Source organism: Carettochelys insculpta, chromosome 1 (genome assembly GCF_033958435.1).
Source record: "Carettochelys insculpta isolate YL-2023 chromosome 1, ASM3395843v1, whole genome shotgun sequence".
Lineage (NCBI taxonomy): Eukaryota > Metazoa > Chordata > Testudines > Carettochelyidae > Carettochelys > Carettochelys insculpta.
In genome coordinates this window covers 173,105,308-173,125,405 of record NC_134137.1, presented here as the reverse complement: position 1 = coordinate 173,125,405, position 20,098 = coordinate 173,105,308, and the positions used below count along the sequence as shown (strand labels likewise).

General features: G+C 41.0%; 2 protein-coding genes across 2 annotated transcripts in view; one reads left to right on the top strand and one right to left on the bottom strand.

Moving 5' to 3' along the window:
• The window catches only part of TMPRSS3 (transmembrane serine protease 3), a 28,804-nt gene extending 28,638 nt beyond the window's left edge, over positions 1-166 (bottom strand). Inside the window, exon 1 of the mRNA XM_074988651.1 lies at positions 149-166. Coding sequence (XP_074844752.1) covers positions 149-166 — 18 coding nt within the window. The remainder of the gene's footprint in view (positions 1-148) is intronic.
• Positions 167-2,666: 2,500 nt separating this feature from the next.
• UBASH3A (ubiquitin associated and SH3 domain containing A) overlaps positions 2,667-20,098 on the top strand; it is a 41,505-nt gene continuing 24,073 nt past the window's right edge. The window contains exons 1-6 of the mRNA XM_074983414.1: positions 2,667-2,779; positions 6,482-6,535; positions 8,681-8,867; positions 11,315-11,513; positions 13,712-13,881; positions 14,455-14,663. Coding sequence (XP_074839515.1) covers positions 2,667-2,779; positions 6,482-6,535; positions 8,681-8,867; positions 11,315-11,513; positions 13,712-13,881; positions 14,455-14,663 — 932 coding nt within the window. The remainder of the gene's footprint in view (positions 2,780-6,481; positions 6,536-8,680; positions 8,868-11,314; positions 11,514-13,711; positions 13,882-14,454; positions 14,664-20,098) is intronic.

Genomic DNA, 20,098 nt, shown 5'->3' with positions numbered 1-20,098 from the left:
ATGGAAGAAGCATCTTAGGGCAAATGGTTGCTGAACATAAAGAATACCTTCATTTTACATGCTCTCAACATAAATCAGCATTAAGAAGCATGACACGCAGTTACAAAATGTTAGAGAATCGTTTACTTTGGCCTAAGGGGTTACTCACCTCTTCTTGATAAGCCATGGTTAAAAACAAAAATACGTTCTCTTTTCAGTATAGTAATAAGTCAGATGGAAGTCTAGCCATTGTTAAACCAGCCTGCTCAGGAAATATTTTCATCAAACCACCCAGCATTGCCAGCTCAACCACTGTAGCAAATGACATGGTTGCTGTGGTCTGTGTAATTCAATCTGGTCATAGATCTCAGGTAGCCTAGGATGACATGGCTACACATGAAAGGAAGGCAAAGACTCAGCAACCCTTTTACTCAGTGTAATCAGGTAAGACAATATTGTGGTTCTTTTCATGAACCTGTCTGAGAGGGAAACTCTCAGAAGATTAAGTCCCGGGTGTGCTTGCTTGTTCCATCTATCCTGAATAAAGTGTTTGGAGAAAAGCATGTGCCAGAATTCTGGGCTGTGGCAAACGGGCCTCACAAAGCTAGCTAGTTTGGCAAACCGGACACTTTATCTGGTTCTATTGCTCCTTGTGAGTTTGGTGTATTCTTTGCTAAATGCACCCACTGGGCATGAGGCAAAGATCAAACCAAAAGCTAGTCCCCAGAGAGGATCTCCATTTTAATTCTGAAAAGAATTCCACCTCTGTAATATTGAAAATTGTGCACTTGAGTTAATAGGAAAATGTCACCTGCTCTCAGCTCATAAGTTCCCAGAGCATCTGAAATGAAAAACTGTGGTCAGTACAACAGTATAGTCTTGATCTTGTTCTGGTTTTCTGAAGGGGAGACAGGAGGTTGTGAAACAAGGTGCAGAACAATGCGGGTGGATACAAGTAAAGCTGGGGCTACTGAGAGAAAGTGACTTCCCCAGTGAGACGGCTAATATCTTAGTCAGTTAGTGGAATTTACTAATGATGGAAAAATCGCAAAAGTTTCAGAGAAACGTTAGTCACACTTTGCAAGATGGGAGTTGAACCCTTAAGAGAAAAAGAAGTTGTACTGTACAACGTTTCTGATATTTCCTGATATTTTTATTACTTTATTTTGACAGTTCTGCTGCTGATCAACGCTGGAATTAGGAAGCAGAGGCATTTTAGGAAGAAAGCAAATGAGCAAGCAAGCTGATAAAAATGCTCAGTTCAGTTTGGGTTCAGTTAGAAGTAACAGTGGTTGAAATCAGAATTGGCTTCCCTATGCATGTAAATGACACACACAGATTGAACCGCTCTAGTCCAATACTGTCTGGTCTGGTAACATATGGCATGATTTTAGTTAGCTGGATGTCAGCTTATCATCAGTGTGGCCGTGTTTCCCGTGGTTCCATAAGATTTGTTTTATAGCCACCAATCCTGGCTCACAGTGTTCTGTGCAGTCATTTAGCTGTAATTTATCCCTAAATGTCTTCTGAGAGCCCAGTAAGCAGTGGGAGTCTTAGTAATGTGCTAGACAATGCTGACCCTCTGTAGTTTGGCAAATTGTCTCATTTAGCATTGGTCAGGTCCTGAGGGTGCTGGACCAGAGAAGTTCAACCTGTATTTCCTTTTTCCCCTAGTTTTTTCCTGATGTACTGTGAGAGGTCATGGGTCTGGTCTTCAGCTGCCCTGAGTGAAGCCTCAGAAGGCCTGGATGTGATGTCCCCACTATGCCTAAGAGGAGGCTGTTAGGAAACTAGTCTCAGTTCCTTGATTCTCAGCTTCTAGGACCTGGTTCCCACCTTACAATGAGGTGTGGAGACATGTAGAAGGTACATCACTCGAGCAAAGACCTTCAGGGACTGTACAGCAGTGGAGAGTCAGGCATAGCAAAGGAATACTCTGCAGTACCCTGTCCTGTTCCTTGATACCCTTTCCTCTCCCCCGGCCCCTTCTGCTGGGAGGGACAGAGCTGCACAGGAGGCAGAAGAGATTCAGTAGAGAGTTCCCTCACATGCGGAATTTTTCTGAGCCATCACTGGCCATTTTAAACTTGCTTCACAGAACACTGACACCTGTATCTCCCTGCTGCCAGGTCATCAAGGTCATCCTAACTAATCTACCTGCTTCAAACCTGCCACCTTTAAAAGAAATGATATTTCATCCTCTGTGCTCATTACATTCTTGGCCTCTGTGATGGGATGACAACAAGGGGCCCAACTGTGCTGCCGGTTGTGCTGAGGTGGAAATCTATCCACTAAGAACCAGGGTCAGAGCCTGAATTCATTTCCCCTATGCCACTGAATGATCAATGATGGCAAGAGCTCACACTCACTCACTCACTGCTTTGGGGCACATTTAAAATGGTAACCTGAAAGTGAGAGATTCAGTTCCCTGATATTAGCAATTTGTACTATGAACTCTACTAAGTTAGTCCTACTTTGCAACAGACTACTGCAGGCGTACGATTGCACATATTTCTTGCCTTTCAACCACCCTAAAATAAAAAGGCAAAGCCTAACGTGCTGTACAAACAGGATATCAGCTTTTGTCAAAAAGATCACAAGGGGTTTGAGGTTTTTTGTCTGAGCTGCCTCTCCCTCCCTCTCTTTCTGCCTCTGCTGAACATACGTTCACAGGTGAAGTGGAAGAGATGGCAGTGGCTGAAACACAACTATATTCAAAGGTCTTGAACAAAGTCAGAAATAGAAGCACCTGCTCTTTACTGGAATCTCTCTTATCTATGGGATTCCCTGCACATACAGCGTGAGTAGCTACCTCAATATACTAAAAGAATTTTCTCAAAAATTGTGAACAAAGCTTGCATGTTAAACTGAGAAAACAGGGTTGACAGCATAGTTTCTGTATTTGGGTAAGATTTCCTGTTCTGTGCTTCATTTATAGCATTTTGTTGGAGTATTGATTTCATCCTAAAAAACCTATAGTGTATCCATTTTTTTAATATCTAAGATCTAATAATTAACCACTTTTTGGGTTGAGAGATTGTACAAAGTGTTAAATAGTTGACATGCACAGTTATCTCCCACAGTACTAATGCAAACAAGTCATATTTTTCATTCAGAACTTTTGCAGTAATGCAATTAAGTTTGAGCCCTTTCAGTCTCTGCTGGATTCTTTGACTCACCAAAGACATCTTAACATATGCAGGACATCGGAGACGGAGTTTACTTTTCACATGCCATAATTTCCCTGCTTATAAATATAATATGAACCTATTCAACATCACTGTCATTTTAACTTTTATCTCCCATAAGTACTTTCTCTCAGTTTAAGATCATGTTAAAATATTAAACACCGAAGAGGGGAGGCAAAAATTGTATTGGCATGAAAAATAATAAAAAAGCACCAAATGGTGTGCTCAGTTATACTGGGAATTCCTGGATGGAGTGGTATAACAGAGGGTAGGATTTGACTCTGCCTTAAAGAAAAACTCAGTATTAAGATTACTCTTTTCCCAAGTGTGTTCAGGTGGAATAAGCATATTTTATGTGAAATTTTCAAAGGGTCAGTAGGTGAATCTAGGGCCTCAACTCAGAGGGAGATGAACAGCTTAATTCTCCTATGTGCTTTTGAAAAGCTCATCCTTTAAAAATTGATTCCCTTTCCTGCAAATTAATTAACACGTGCGTGCATGTGTTTGAGTGTGTGTTTCTGAGAGTGAGAGGGAGCGGAGCTGTGGGGGGAGAGACCGAAAGTGAAATAAACATCCACCAAAGTGAATTTAAAACTGAGGATAATACAGCTTCATGACCTGCTTTTTACTATATATATCCTTGGCTTCCTATTGAAAATAAAACCAACGTGTCAACCAACTATGTCTGAACAGGTTTGGTATCAGAAGTATTAAGTTAATTAAAAAGCCCTCTTTTTTTTGTGTTCTGACTATAGATAGCTTGGGCCTGACTTCAGAGGTTCTGAGCTCCTGGTGCTACCTTTAATGTCACTACAAATTTTGTGAGCACAGCTCTTCTGAAAATCTGTCTGAGGGTCTGGCTCATCAGACATCCAAAAATTGAGACACCCCAAATGAGGGGCTAGTTTTTGATAATTTAGGTCTGCAGCATAAATTCTTCAAATCTTTAAAACACATTGCTTTACTGATGGGGCGTTTTTGTGCTTTCTAATGTAAAGGAGACCATTGGACTGTTCAGAACCTCTGGATAATTTAAACAGTAGCCTGGATTTTTGCCTAAAACTGGAACTGAACAACCTTCTGAGCTTAGAAACTTTGGCCATTATTTTTAATTTTTTTTTCATGTGTTTGCAATTCCTGGTTTCAGCCATGACTGAGTCCTGGCCTGGCAAAAACCAGCCTGTGTTGGAAATAACTTAAGGTAGCTTGATCTTGCATGAGTTAGAGTGGCAGTGCCAGAGCTTCTTTTTACATGAAGACCCCATTACATCTGAGCAGTTTAAAAGGTACTCTAGTCTAAATAGGATTCACGGAGTATCTCAGCAACACATTAACCCCTTGCCTGCAACTCCAAGCTTGCACCGTAGTAATTGTTATTAGCGTTTGCTGGTGGGAATCTGCTAGTTTGTTCTCCTTCTAAAACAGTCCTTTAATTGTTCCAAGTGTAGCAAATATTGTCTATTTTGTGTAGCATAAATCACAAACTCTTCTGTTTTCTGCTTGAGAGCTCTTTGAAGACATAGCATACATTTTTGCATTATGTTGACTTATTGTCTATTACAGTATTTGCTTGGTGGGAGCTCATAGCAATCCCAGTCATAGGGTAGGATATCACTGTGCAAGGCACAACAGAGACACATCAAAACCTAGTCATCGTCTTGAAAAGCTTACAGTCTGAATAGAAGCAGAATTAGCAGGTAGCTACAGACTGACACAAGTAAATAATGAGACAATGCTGATAAGTATGATAAGTAGAGGTCTCAGTACCCCAGCTGCCTACCCATTGCCTCATTTTTATTTATAAGCCTAATGGCAGAGACGAGTTTTACGGAGGGAAGTAAAGGAGAGCCAAGTTGTGGCTTTGAACGTGTTGACCAGGAGATCTTTCTAAGGGTTGGGGGTTGCATGGGAGAAAGCACAAAAGCTCTTCTGAAGATTTAACATATGGATGATGGAGGCTGGCATTAACAAAGAGAAGGCAAGAATTGACCTCTGAATAGTGCACGGGAGATTGTAGGTAGGGTAGAGATTGTTTGTAAGAGGCCTTGGAAGTGAAAACAAGCTGCTTTTGTGTGATGCTATGGAGAAAGGAAAGCCAGTGGAGGAAGGCAAAGAGAGAAGTGAGATGGTTAAAGCAACCAGATAGGGAAATGATCTTGACAGCAGCATTCTGAATGGTTCTGAGTGAGGTCAGAGTGCATTTGGCAAGGCCAGGGACAAGGATGTTGCAGGAATCAAAGTGTGCCATGATGAGAACCTGGGTGAGTGTTTTAGGAGTGAGGATGGATGAGAAGGGACATACCTTGGAGAGATTAGACAGAAAGAATCAGTAAGATTTGCATATATTCAAGACAGAAGGAGTGGTCTGAGTCAAACCTGACAACTAGGTTAATGGTCTGAGTGACAGGAAGAGCTGTGGTCATGCCCACAGTGCTCAAGAATGAAAGTAGCAGGGAGAGCATGAGGGAAAAGTTATATTTTTGGCCATGTTGACCTTCAGTCATAAAAAGACACAGCATGTTATACCTATGTAAATTAGTTATTTATTTATTTACCAATCCACATACAATTTTCTCCCTGGGGAGAGGAGGACAGAAGCATGTGAGCAAGTACAAGCCACATTATTTAATGCACTGCCAGAAGATGCACAGGTACCACAGGGATCGATGCAGTATGAGAACTGAACAGAAGGCAATGTGATACCATACGTTTGGCTTCAAGACCCCCAACAAGCAGACAAAATTGTTCCAAGTGGAGCAAATGTTGTCTCTTGAGTGTAGCAAAAGAAACAGATGAGTCATAGTGAGTTCTAGGACTGTGGCCAGACTGCAACATCCACCTTCCACTTCCTCTGCTGGACTTCTCCCAACCTCAACCATCTCCAAAGAAACTCAACTCTTGGTCCCAAAGACATGTACATATAGGAACATACTTCCCTCAAAACTGAATTTGGTATAATTTGGTTCCAATACAACAGTAATTACACATTACAAAGAGACCTGCGCCAATATCTGTGAAATTGTAGCTCAGGTCTATCTCTCTAATGGGCAACATTGAAACACTGAATCTGTTAGGAAAATTTGGATCCAGATCCCAAGTAAAAGAATGTTTGGATTTAAAGTTCTGGTTTTGCCAATATAGTGTTTAGACCTGGGTTTTATTTGGCCCCACATCTACTAATAATGTGGGCCTGTATGAGTCATGTTGATAGAGTGTATTTAAGAAAAGTGCCCGCACATCAAAGGAGAATTTCTTACCTTTTGTCTTACTAAATCCATTTTTTTCTCATGGTGAATCCATTTCATTTTTCTTAGGCAAAAAGCTTTAGCTGCTACAGGACACAAGACAGTAGAAGAAGCTTTGAAGTGGTAAGAATGATATATCATTTACCGTACCTCATAGAATACTTTCACAAGAAACTGAATTAAATGTGTTGGCTTATGGGCTGGTTCCCCACAGGCTATGAGTTGAGTAGACTTCATGGTAAAAATGAAACCAGACCTGAGCTCATTATTTTCCTTTATGGGATTAGTCTTATTTGATCATGTTTCTTGTAGGAATAAAATTATTTGCAAAAAGTGCAAAGTAAAGTAGGGGCAGAGCTCCTGCTTCCTAAAACAGATGGTTCTACTTGGTTGTCAGGGATGGACACTGTCATGATCCCCTAATATTGACACAGTCAAAGAAGGGGGGATTGTCAGTAATCGTTGTGTAATAAATGTGTCCAACTTCTCATCTCTCCACTCATACATGGAAAAACTCCCACTCCCATAGAGCTGGATGATTACTATAGATCAGAGTGACAGGTTAAGAATTCAGCCCATGAAGATATGAAGGCAAAGCTAAAAAAGGTGATACTAAACAGCTGAAAGATTACAATTGTAAAGGAATTTGGAACGGATTAGGTTAATAGGCACTGATTGGACAGACCACTACCTCTGGTGGGAAAAGGCTATAAAATCTAGCTGAATGACTAAGAGTTTGCAGTTTTAAAAAGAAGAATCCAAGATAGGCATGTCCATGGGTAATGTCAGTTGCTAATTTTGGGTCATCTAAGTTTTTCCTCCACCTCGCGTGCTGATGACAGAATACTGAGATGTTGCTGATGCTGATTTATTTTGTTAATTTTATTTATTTTAATTACAAATCTCAGAGTATATTCACACTCTGACTGCCACAGTGTCACAGTTCTGACACTGCAGCTGTGCCACTGGAGAGTCGTAGCGTAGCTGCTTCCTATTTTAAGGGAAAAGGGGGTTTCCGCCAATGTAGTTATTCCGCCTCTCTGAGAGGCACTAATTAAATTGACAGATGAAGCCTTCTTTTGACCTTGCCATGTCTACGTCAGAGCTCGGTTGGACCCTGCCATGGCATTCAGGCTACAAATTTTTTCACGGGCTGATCTAATTTTTAAAAGCAGACCAGGCCAGAGTCAAATCTCAAACCAACACTCTGCTGATATTTGTGAGACAAAGAGAGATAAAAGAGCACGCAGCAGCAACAATGCCTCCTACAAAGCTAACTGATGTTGGTCCAAATGTTGGGCAAATACCCTTAATCACCCAGATACAAGGGCTTAAAATCAGAACACTGCAGAGCTGAAATAAGTATTTTTGTATATATCTCTTTGCTGTGGTTTCCAGCAAGGAAGAGCTGACACAAGTTATGACTTTTATTTAGACTTTATGCTACAAAGAAGGTGGTTCTGGAGTTTTTGGATCTGGGTACATGTGGTGTAAAATATGCTGATATGTATTTGCCTCTAACACCCAGAGTGGAGATCAAGCAGTGGATGACATGTTCATCCCAGCACATGCTATAGAACAAGCTCCTTCAGATATTACTTCATACTGTGGGATGAAAAATTTGGCAGAAGATCACAGTGCAATTCCCTAAGCAAAATGACTGTTGGTTCAGTTTGGAGCCTGACTTTTTAGTCGATACTTTCTCTGTTTTGATTTTTGTTTTTGAATATTTGTGGCTTTCTTTGAGGAGGGTGCTTTGTTTTGCTATTGTTGTTTTAATTAGATGTGGAGAAAAATGCCAGCTGATTTTTGGAAGATTTTTGTAAACCTATTTTTTTTTTCAAAATTGCCTCCAATTTTTTTTCAGTTTTTGGGTGGTTTGGTTCCCCCACTTCCTGCTGCTTATGCACTTTCCTCACTTTTCCAGTGGCAAAATAGAAAATGGGGGGTGAGGAAATCAAACAAATAATACTATGAATTTTCTGTTTTCAAACAGTGGAAATTACGTTTTTGTTTTAAACCTTAAAAATACATGAAAATTTTCATTTAAAAAACTGGAAGACCTTATCCCATCAATAAATATTTTAAGGAAAAAAATTACCAGCTCTGGTTTTAATTTGTTCTTATTGCATTGTGTTTCTGCTCATGTAATAACTGTTTCAATTTTTCTTTCTTTACTTCTATTCTGGATGTCTTCGTCGGCGTGATGGAGGAATGTGTATACATTTGCGCTCTAACTTTCCCTGTACAATGCACTCTCAATTTCAGGTTGCACTCTCATTGTAATGATCCATCTTTGGATGATCCAATCCCTCAGGAGTATGCTCTCTATTTGTGTCCCTCCGGCCCCTTGCATGACAAATTGCAGGAATTTTGGAAAGACAGCAAGGACCAATGTGCAAGGAACAGAGCCCATGAGATTTTTCCTCACATAACACTTTGTGATTTCTTTACGGTAAGAAAGCCTTTAACAATTCCATTGAGCACAAAAAAAAAAAACATGCTAAGAGAAAATTATGATGAAAATCTGGGTTCTCATCACGTATTTTCACTTGCTCTCAGAATTATTTTGCACTAATAATTCCTCTTATAATTTTTAGACATTAAGGTGTGATTGTTTTCTGTCTGCACGTAGAATGTATGCTTACACACTTGTATGCACAAATGATAACATGCAACATGTACTTGGACAAGAGATTATGCAAAATTCAATGTGTTCAAAAATGTTTTGAAAACCCAGCAAGAATAAACCATCACAGAGTACGCTGGGTCACAGGCTAAGGTGATTGTGTTGATTTCCCTCTACCTTTAAAATATCAATGGTTCAGATGATGGACATTGAGGTTTGATGAGGGCAACAAATGCAATGGACTAGAAGCAGGGATTAGAGGGAGGTTTTCAAGTTTCATGAGAGCAGAGTGGCTGGATATAGGCTTTTTGAGGTCTGATCATTTGAACTCTGTACAAATAGGTCAGTGTAACTGCATACCTAAGGTATACATGCAGCTGACATATCTGTGCTTGAAAATCATCTCTTTGCATGGGCAGCAGTCAACAGTATCTCATTTTGCCTTCTGAGGATGCAGATTAGGCAAGAGGTTGCATATGCAGAGTGCACAGAAAAGCAAACCCTCAGACAGATCATCAACACAACATCCTCTGCATTAATTTCTCAATGGTTTTGGGTGCTGATTGGGAGAACAGGAGTTGCTCTCAGTTTACTGTTGAGAAAGTTCTACATACTAAAAATAGCTATGGAAATGAAGCTGGTTTTCTTTATTTTTCCTTCCTGCGTTGTCTGGTGCTGCATTTGCGGCCCTGCTCACCACAGCTCACATTCTATACCTTATATAGCCATGGGGTAAAATAGTCAAAAGTGAGCAAGTGATTTAGGAACCTAAATCCTATTTTCAAAAGTACTTGAGAGCCAGAATTCCATATTTAGGTGCATAAATGCAGAGAGGTGCCAGGAGCAGGGTGGGGCATCAAAAGGTCCTAAGCAAGAAAGTTGCCTAAATGATTGGGGCACCTAAGTACCTTTTTAGAATTTTGTCTACACTGGAGGATTATTTTGCATGGAGTTCTTATGCAAATAATGCTGTGTTTGCATTGCAGTAATTACATATACACACTCAACTGTTTTCTGCTTCAATATAATTCAGTGCAACAGGTAGAGCCTCTCTAGGCTGGCACTCTCTCATCTGGCAACATCTGTGGTCCAGCATGATTTTAGTTAACTGGATGTTCCTTTATCAAGGGTGTGGCCAAGTTTCCTGTGGTCCCATAAATTTTGTTTCCAGCCACCAATCCCGGCTCTCAGGGTTCTGTGCCGTTATTTAGCTGTAATTTACCCTTAAATGTCTTCTAAGCGTCCAGTAAGCCATGGAAGTGTTGGTAATGATGTTAGACAATAGTGACCTCCTGCAGTCCCGCAAATTCTGTAGTTCGGCACTGGTCAGGTCCTGAGGGTGCCTGACTAGAGAGGTTCAACCTGTATTTGTTTATTGTATCTACAGTACTTACAGCATGACTTGCCCAATGACTGTTAGGAACATACGCCTAAATGAAGATCAATGGAATGTAAGATTGTAAGGACCTTAAGTCAGTTTTGAAAATAGAGCTTAGCCTCCAGAATAGCTTAGGCACTTGTGAAAATTTGACCTCTAATCTGTTTTTTATTTTTCTGAAAGAGATTTAAACAGCATAGTGAGGTGCTGCCTTTCCCCCAACCCCACTCCACTCCAAAAAGGACAAATGTGTACACTTCAAAAGAAAGATGGTATGGGTGTCATTAAAACTATGCTGATCTATAAAAAGTTTAGAGAAATTTGAAAGCTACCCTCATTGCTGGCAAAGTCATACATTAATGTCCTTGCAGAACTTAAATATTAACTTCATCACCTATTTGTAGAAGCAATGTGGAAAGTGCAGTGGCGGAGCATCTGGACAAACAAATTATATTCATGAAACGTTCATACCCTCTAAAGCTGCTGAGACTCTAAAGAGAGCAAATTGCATAGCAAAATATCAAGCACTGTGATACTAGGTGGTCATTAATGACATTATTGGGAAATAAACATTTATAAATTTGAAATGAATGTAATGCTCTTGAAAGGTGTCAAGTGTAAAAGTGTGAATTAGCCACAGAAACTTGCAGAGACAGCAGCATTTTCAAGCTTCAATATACTTCAATCCTATTGTAGGTTGGAATATTTCAGGTAATTTACTCTCTGTGAATATTCAGTACTTGCTCTGTACGACCATTACTGACAGCCAGTGCCACCTAATACCAAATTATAGTAGTGGTTTTATGGCTTGGATACCTGTGCAGCAGGAAATGTTTATGAGGCAGTGGGTGTCCTAGTGGTTGGTAATGAATGCTTCCCATATGTTTTCTTTTAGTGTGAAGACCAGAAAGTGGAATTCTTACATGAAGCCCTAAAGAAAGTTGGTGACAGGTTTTTAAACTGGTTCCCACCAGTCATTTCTATATCACTACATGCGTCCATCAGCTACCTTGGTTTCTTCATTAATGATACCCAGGCAAATGTCATCAAAGAGTTTGCTGTGGCTTTTGCTACCGAGGCTTCGATCTTGGCAGGTACCATCCATGTCAGCTGTAAACTATGGTAGTTTAAGAATCTCCTAAATTTCTGATGGAACTAGGATCAGATTTTGTTATTAGCTTCATGAAACCATTCTGCCCTCAAAGTTTTGAGACAATCACCTCTGGGGAAAGTGAGGGGTGGAGGACAGGAGAGTTCAGCTCTGCCTTCTCACTTATTTGACACAACAGACATAATATATCAGCCTAAGATATCTATTCCTGAAAACCAGCCGTATAAAATTGCAGTTAATAAAAATAACTCACGATGTTCTGATTATCTTGGAGAAATCTAAGCAAAGACTTCACTTAGTGACAATTTGAGGCATTTACTGAGTAGAATTATCTGTAAAATCCACATACTATGTATATGTATCTATTAGGCACTTAACTGTGGTCATCTCCATGGTTTCTGAGGTTGGCTTGATGTCTGTTCTGTGTTGCCTTGACAAACACAAGTTTCTAGGCAAGTCTTTTTTTTTTTTTTAAATAAAGTCATGCATACATTAGAAGCATAATGTGAAGTATTAAGGTACTTAGCCTCCAAAATGGAAAGGGACCGAGCATATAAAACATCACTATCCCTAAATTTGATGCCTGGCAACAGAGATTAGAACAATGGTGACTTTTATGGTCATGGCTGAGGAAGGAAGGGAACTCAAGAGAAAACAGATGAGCCCAGAAGAAAGATAACAACCAAACTCCTATTGCATCAGATCCTCTGGTTCTATATTTTAGTTCCAGCTCTGGGCAGACGAGGAGCCCCTTTTGCTTTTGGTGATGTTATGGTGACTAAGGTCATGCTCTGAAGAAAGGAAGGAGGAAGAACAAGAGGCAGCCAAACATCTGTATGTGTCGGGAATTCCAGCAATGCCCACATAGACTAGTCATCTCTTACTGTTACCAAGTTACATATTTCCCTTCAGGGACCTGTGTTTCAGGTGATCCTTGACAACAGCTTGTCTGAAATGTGGATTATTGAGATAAACATTTATGTCACAGATCAAATTGATAAATATGGCTAAGAATGGCAAAAATAACATTTAAGCATTTGCAAGAGTGGGGTCCATCTGATGCTGCAGTAGGAGGTAAAGACGAGTCTATTCTAAGCAAGGTTTCTAATGCTGGAGAAGGGAGAAGAACCAAAGACTCTGTGAAGTCCACTTAGGACTTTGCTATGCAGCTCTGGGATGTGTATAGCTGCTCCTCTAATGAGTGCTAGAGATAGTAATTGGTGTAATAAGGCATGATACAAAAGAGGTTGGAGGTGGGGGATCAATCTTTGTATTTGTTTATCAGAGCGTTTTCCTCAGCACTCGTCACATCAGCATTCACGTGCCTGCAGATGGGAGCCATGGATTTCCTACCAAACAATTTCCAGAGAGAATGACTTCCTCTCCTCTGCCGTGGGCTTACTGTGTTTACTAGGAGTCTAGGGCTGTCACTACCGGGTGCTGCTCCTGTGTGTGGGGTGGAGGGATTGTGGTGGCTGGAACCCTTAACCCCAATGCTATCTCCTCTTGGAAGGGATAAACTTGGACTGTGGGTGGGAGGATGAGGAGGCTGTTCCAAAGCTGTTATCTAAGCACCTTCTTCTTGATCATATGTCCCATTCATTCTCCCTAAGCCATAATGCCACCTGCTCCTCCCATGCAGTCAGCTCGCCGCTCCATTTGGGAGGCACTGCTGCCCCAGATGTCATCCACCAGCACTCTCATTTGTATGTATGGCAATCAGGCCAGGTCAAGTGTGCAAAGGAGATTGTGGGAAGGCCATGAGTATGGGCACTATGCAGCTGCATCAGAGAGAGGTAGTACTTCTCTCAGGCTCCATGGAGTTACATACCACTGCAGAGCTCAAGTGCACTGTACACCAGCTGATGGCTTAGCACTAGGGTTTGGTTGGTGGTACTTTCATTTTAGAGAAGTAATATTTATAAACAAAAATAAGGGAGCGTTTATTGGGTGAACCAGAAAGAAATGAAATACTATTTTTTTAACAGCAAAGGTGAACTGCACATGTCACCACTTAAATATTCACTTGAAAACAGAACAATAGTCAGAAAGATTGCCTTTGATTGCTGCATTGCTGTGCAGAAGCCTGTGGTAGAAAATTATACCTCATGGGCTAAAGAAACAGCTTAGATAAACACCATTTCATTTTGTGACCTTATTGGATTCTAACATTATTCCTAGATTGCCAGGTGAAACCCTGTACAAAGCACCTGCACCTTACTCTGGCTCATAAGTTTTATCCTCACCACCAAAAGACTTTGGAACAATTGGCCAAATCTATCAACCCTGCACAGAGCTGCCAGTGGACAGCTGCTCTGTATTCAAGAGACATGCGCTTTGTAAATTACCAGGTATGGTGTTCAACATTACTGAAGTCCTCTGTAGTCATGTATTTAAAAGCCTTCCAAAAGCAGATTTGGTTTTTTTTCTTATGAAAAAATGTGTGTGTGCATAATTCATAGTTCCACTATAAATTAAGAAGCAAGGAGTTTCTTTAGGCTGAAAATTTATATTCTCAAATCCGTGGAAAATAATAGTGCTGCACTCGATGGATGTTTGATGTGCAGACCTGTCAGAAAACTAATTCCAAACTTAAACAGAAAAATGTTATTTCTGTCTATTTTGGAGTACGAAAATAAGTAAGAAGTATTTTTGCAAGTACTGACACTCTTTAAACTATGCTACACTTGTTACAAAAATACTGTTTTCATGAACAACGAATGTCTATTTTCGGGTTCCACTATACTCTTTTTCTATCTGATGAAGAAAGAGTCAGCTATTGTATACAACAGCAGAGAAACAATTTATGGTATGTAATTAAGGAGCTAGTCTCTGAAATGTTCCACCAGTTATACCATTACTATTCTGGAAATGAGACCTGACATGCATGTAAAGTCATTTCTCTTTTAATCCCCCCATGCCAGGTCTTGCGAGCACTCTTCCAGTACAAGCCTCAGAACATTGATGAACTAATGCTGAATACTGGGGATCTGATATATGTTGACCGATCACAACAATCTGACGTTAGTGATGGCTGGGTGATTGGTACCTCGCACCGGACTGGCTGCAGAGGATTTCTGCCTGAAAATTACACTGAAAAAGCCATTGAGTCAGATACCTGGGTTAAACACAGGTTAGTAAAGCTCCTCTCCATAACTGCCAGCCATGCATGGCCATTGGTACTGTTCTATATTAGCTCCCTTCTATACTATAACACAGTGTTAGACGTGTTTTAAGCCGTCCTACTGGTAGGTATTGGAACTCTGCCAGGATGCTGATTGGTTCTTGCTGACCCAGTACAGGAAGTGGGCCTCTTAACACTACTTGGGAGCTGAGGAGGTGAGAGTGGTACTCTTGGCAGAGAGGGTCTAGGGTCTGATACACAACATAGCACATACAGATGACACTGTGGGGACACAAAGCCAGCGAGTGTTCAGCAGTCCTCAAGGACAAAACCTAGGAGCAGCCAAACTGGGGTGGGGCAGGCAGGGGGAGGGTTGAGTTTGGACTTTGTGTCATGCTGTCACTAGTTTATTTGTAATTAAGTGACTGCGGGAAGCTTGATTTTGACTCTGTGGGAGTGCGTGGATGAGTTGTGGAGCTCTTTATTCCTTCCCTTCCTTTTTCAATTATTGTTTTCTCTTAGTTCTTGCTTTCTAAGATCATTCCCTGTACCCACCTCTGCCTCCATAACTTAACAAAACAAAGGCAAACCGGCAAACCAACAGAACTGAAGGCCAAGCCTACCCTCCTGTTGTGTGTGATGGGAGTGCTGCATTTCATCTTCTTTTTGATATTTAAGTTTGTAAGAAAAAGCACGATGTTGTTTTACACGTTTGAAAAATATATAGACTATTTTGGTTACTACCCCCAAGAAAATTCATACGTAACTGTACCCTTTATCAGAGGGGTAGTCAAGTTAGTCTATATCGGCAAAACCAATGAGCAGTCCTGTCGCATCTTATAGACTAACAGATTTATTAGACCATAAGCTTTCGTGGGCAAAGACCCGCTTTGTGAGATGCATGGAGTGCAAATTCCAGAGGCAGGTGCATGAAAAGAAGGGACACTGTACATTGGTTAATATACATGACCCAAGATCTCATAAGGAAAGACATGAAACTTTAAGACAGCTGACAACACATACCTTCAACTATTCCATCCAAGGGGAGACACCTCTCTTCTAGAATAACCATTGTGCAGTCTTGCAAGACTGTTTTAGCTCTGCCCCATAATATGTCAAACTTCTAGTTCCCCTTTCTTAAACATGCCATAACATACAAAAACATTAGATTCCAACCTACACGTACATATACCAGTACCACTTCTAGAGTTTAGTGAAAGCACATAAACAGAGCCTGTACGGATGCACATCATGGTGTTCTTGTGTATGAGTTTCCCTGGGTTTTTAATATTAGAAGTACCTCCTGGGCATTTTTAATGAGATCCTATTTTTCAGGAAAAGGAGCCACTGGGGGATGGTGAATATAAGATGTAATGTTGCTAGCCAGTGAGTAAAACACTACTTTGTGTCCTTAAGATTTTATTAACAGAGGAAATAAGAACAGTTTGTTTTCAGAAAATGAAAACTGAGATTCAAGGGATTTCCTTTGAAGTAAAAAAAAATGTGTCAACATTGTGATGGAGAAAAACATTATGATGAATATTTTGATAAATCAAAAATAAATAAGAAACTTTAAATACAGCCACTTTCTTCAATGCTGCTTTCATGTACAAGAGGGTCAATGTTCAGGTGTCAAAACTCAGTCATCAGTTTGCCAAGAGCAATCTGAAAAAATGAGACACAAAATCTAAACTTTTAAAAACAGCTGATATTTGATTAATGATAGCTCATACTCATAAACACTTCCAAAGTCCTAGAAATCTTAATATCATTGAACAGATTATAAGTAACAGAGAGGAAGCCGTGCTAGTCTATACACTATCAAAACAAAAAGCAGTCAAGTAGCACTTTAAAGACTAGCAAAATAGTTTATTAGACGAGCTTTCGTGGGCCAGAGCCACTGCAGGGGAGGGATAGCTCAGTGGCTTGGGCATTAGCCTGCTAAACTTTGGGTTGTGAGTTCAATCCTTGTGGAGGCTAATTAAGGCAAATAGATGTCAGGGATGGTGCTGGGTCCTGCCAAGAGGGCAGGAGACTGGACTAGATCACCTCCAGACATCCCTTCCAGTTCTAGAAGATGTGTAAATTCTTCAGACCATGAACAGGTTGTGTATAGGAGATTTGGGGAAGGTGCCCTGTATTCTTCATATAAAACTAAGGAATTGCTGCTTTAAGTGGGAAAAAAAAACCCTCTAACCAAGGTGACAGTTATATCTCCATAATAACAATAATTTAGGTACCAAATTGAATCTGCATAAATGACTTTAAATTATTGATTTCAAATGAACCTATAGGATATTCAAAATGTTATTGCATAGGAAGGTCTGACAAGCTACCATAGAACTTGCTTTCGTGACATGGCCCAAATGCCAGTTGTAAGATGGAGAAACGATAGAGACCCTACGTAGAAAAAAGCCAGAGGCTCTATAGCTGAAGATCTTGTGTGAACATATCTTTTGGAGCTATTGAAAGTATAGACTAGGTTAATCTTTCAGGGATTTCTGTTAGCAGATCTTCTTAGGTAGGAGGGATAATACAACCTGAAGAATGCTCACCAGGGCTGTGTCTACACTAGCTCCCAACTTCAAAGAGAGCATGGTAAGTAGGGTGTCAGGAGACTATTAACCTGCGAGTACTTCAGAGTGCCTGAAGGAGTAAAGGGACTTCGAAGTAGCCTGGGCATTTTGAAGTACCCGCGGGTGAAACATGGCTACATGCAAGCCGGCACTTTGAAGTTTAACACTTGGAAGTTGCCGCATGGGAGAATTAGCTTAGTGAAGTGCTGCACATGCACCACAGCGCTTCATTAATAATCTCCCGACACCCTACTTACCATGCTCCCTTTGAAACTGGGAGCTAGTGTAGACACAGCCTAGTTCTGTACCTGCCAGCTGCAATCATATGATCCTTCAAACTACGTGGTTCCTAGCATGCAGTTTTTGCATGAGCGTGTCCATGGACTTCAAGGCAGGGGACTGGAATGAGAATGTCGCCTACCTCCATGTTCCCTGTTGCATTTACTCACCAGTTTGTTCCCCTGCACCTGTTCACAGAAGCAGTGTGGCTGTCCTATCATTTCAAGACTACATGAATTCTTTTGTGAGTTCAGAGGCCAATTTGTGGCTTATACATAAGTGAATCTGACTCAGGTGTAGTCAGTCTGCACTGCCTCAGCCCAGGGACATGTTTTTTATATCAAACTTGTTGTGAGCTGTTTTTAGAGTGCTAAGGATCATTCAAATAAAAGGATTGTGGCAGCAGAGGCTTTTTGTTCCCTGTGTAACTTAAAAATCTTCATGAATTTCAGAAGAAAAGCTTCTGCTATACAGACTGACCCTTTGGCATATGCTCTGTTCATTGCATCTTCATTCCTCTTGTTTTTCATTGTTACCAGTTACAGCGATAATTAGAAATGAGGAAATGTGGAGGCTGCTTCCTCACATGGGTCCCACCTTGATCTTGATGGTTTTACATCATTTCAAATGCAGCAGTCTCTGTGCTGCACTTTGCTCTGTAGTTGCAAACTCTGCAGATGGTAATTACAGATAAAGAGCTTAGCTTTCTACATAAAAAGCTGCAAAGAAGTCCTTGCTGTATCCTTGAAGGGAGGGAGCTAACTATATATCATTTCCTGTTTGACACATTTCAGTGGGTTTATGTGCTCTCCTTACCATTACTTGATATCCATTTAACATTATACAGGACAGTTCATAGGTAAGAAACGGCATGATATGTAAGTGTATAAAATAATTTGGCACACACACCCATGGATTAAGAACTCGGGTATCCCCCTCCTGGAGCTATACAGTCCTTAGATCAAACCATGTAGCAGAAGCAGGTGGACTTGCCTACTTGTCCCACCAATGAGTGTGTGTGGGGTGGGCAGGGGGAGGATGAAGCCTTAGTTCCACCACTCAGTGGCTGAGTAGCAACACACCAGCATTGGTGAGGGGGAGGGGGACATGAGCTGTAGTAATTTGGCATTGGCGTAGACCATCACTAACTGACTACCTTGCAGGAGCAAAGGGGAAGTAGGAGGAGATTTTCGTGTTAAATGGATGTCTTGGAAGCGCAGTCCTTCTGAAGTGGTTCCTGAGATGTGCAGCTTAGGGCTTGGCTAGATGGCAAGTTACTGCAGGCACGTCATGGTGTGACTCCACAGAGCACTAGCTCTCTGTGCAGTATTGTGCTGTGTGGACACTGCCCTCGTGCACTGAAGGCCCAGAGCAGTTCAGCCTGACTGAATGCCCAGGTAGTTGCCTAAATCGCAGATTAGCCAAATGGAAGTTTTGGTACAGATCTGGTTTCCCTGTCATTTGTGAGTCAGACCTTTTGATCACTGATTCCTTGCACTGAGATGAAAGTTAAAAACTATATACAGACCTTCCAGATCGTCACATTGCCGCAGTCTCTTGGTCTGTTTAGTCAAGGGAGCAGATGGTTATAAACAATATGTGTTTGGGGGATTTCAAGTATTAGAAAAGCTCCAGACTCCATCTTTTGCAATCTCCTGGGTGGGCACATTATCACGTTCCTTCCATGGGGCAAAACTGCAACTTACGGCCAGATAGTGGGGTGAGCCTTAGAACCGTAGAGCGCCTGATCCAGTACTGAAATCAGTGGAAGTTTTCTCATTGTCTGGAGGAGGGACAGAATGCGCTGTCTTCCCACTCACCACTGGCTTGCACTAGTTCATGAGGTCACAAAGCTGGACATGGGGAAGCTACGACTTTAACCTTCCTTGAATACCTATGGTACAACAGTGTTACTCTTATGCTAAGAAGTACTGGTGACTGCATCAATGATACATTTGGTTTGTAAAGAAGGGAAATTTGCAATAATCAAAAATGAAAGAAAATAGTTTGGCTACATGCTTAGACTGTGACAAGAATAGCTACCCAAAAGAAGGACTTCATAAATTAAAAACATGCCCAAGACAGACTGCCACCAGTGCGTAGTGAAAGCCTCTCTCTCAGTTCAGGACACGGTACAACATTAAGCTGAAGGGGTAAAAGCTGGTGCAGGCGCAAGCATCAACTCTACAGTTTCAGTTTCAATCTGCAGTTGAACAAACATGGGGGATTGGCACGTGAACATGTAATAATATGTAAAATGATGATGGCTCAAATATAACAGTTACTAAACCAGGCCTGTTAAAAAAAGCTAGGGAGCAGGAGATTGATAACTGAATCCCTTACTTAATCTCAAATAGAGACAGAGACTGAGGCAATGAATCCAATCCAAAAATGGGGGAAACTAGCTGCAAGATTGGATCCCTGGAATTTGAACCAGAAGTCTGGGTGGCTGAAATAGTGGCTGAGCTAAGGCACAGCTTGGATTTGATTATGCCTAATAACTGTAATCAGTGCCATGAAAAGTGTCTGGCAAATTCACTCTGTGAGCGTTCCCTTTAATTATATGACACCAAGGCTATGTCTACACTA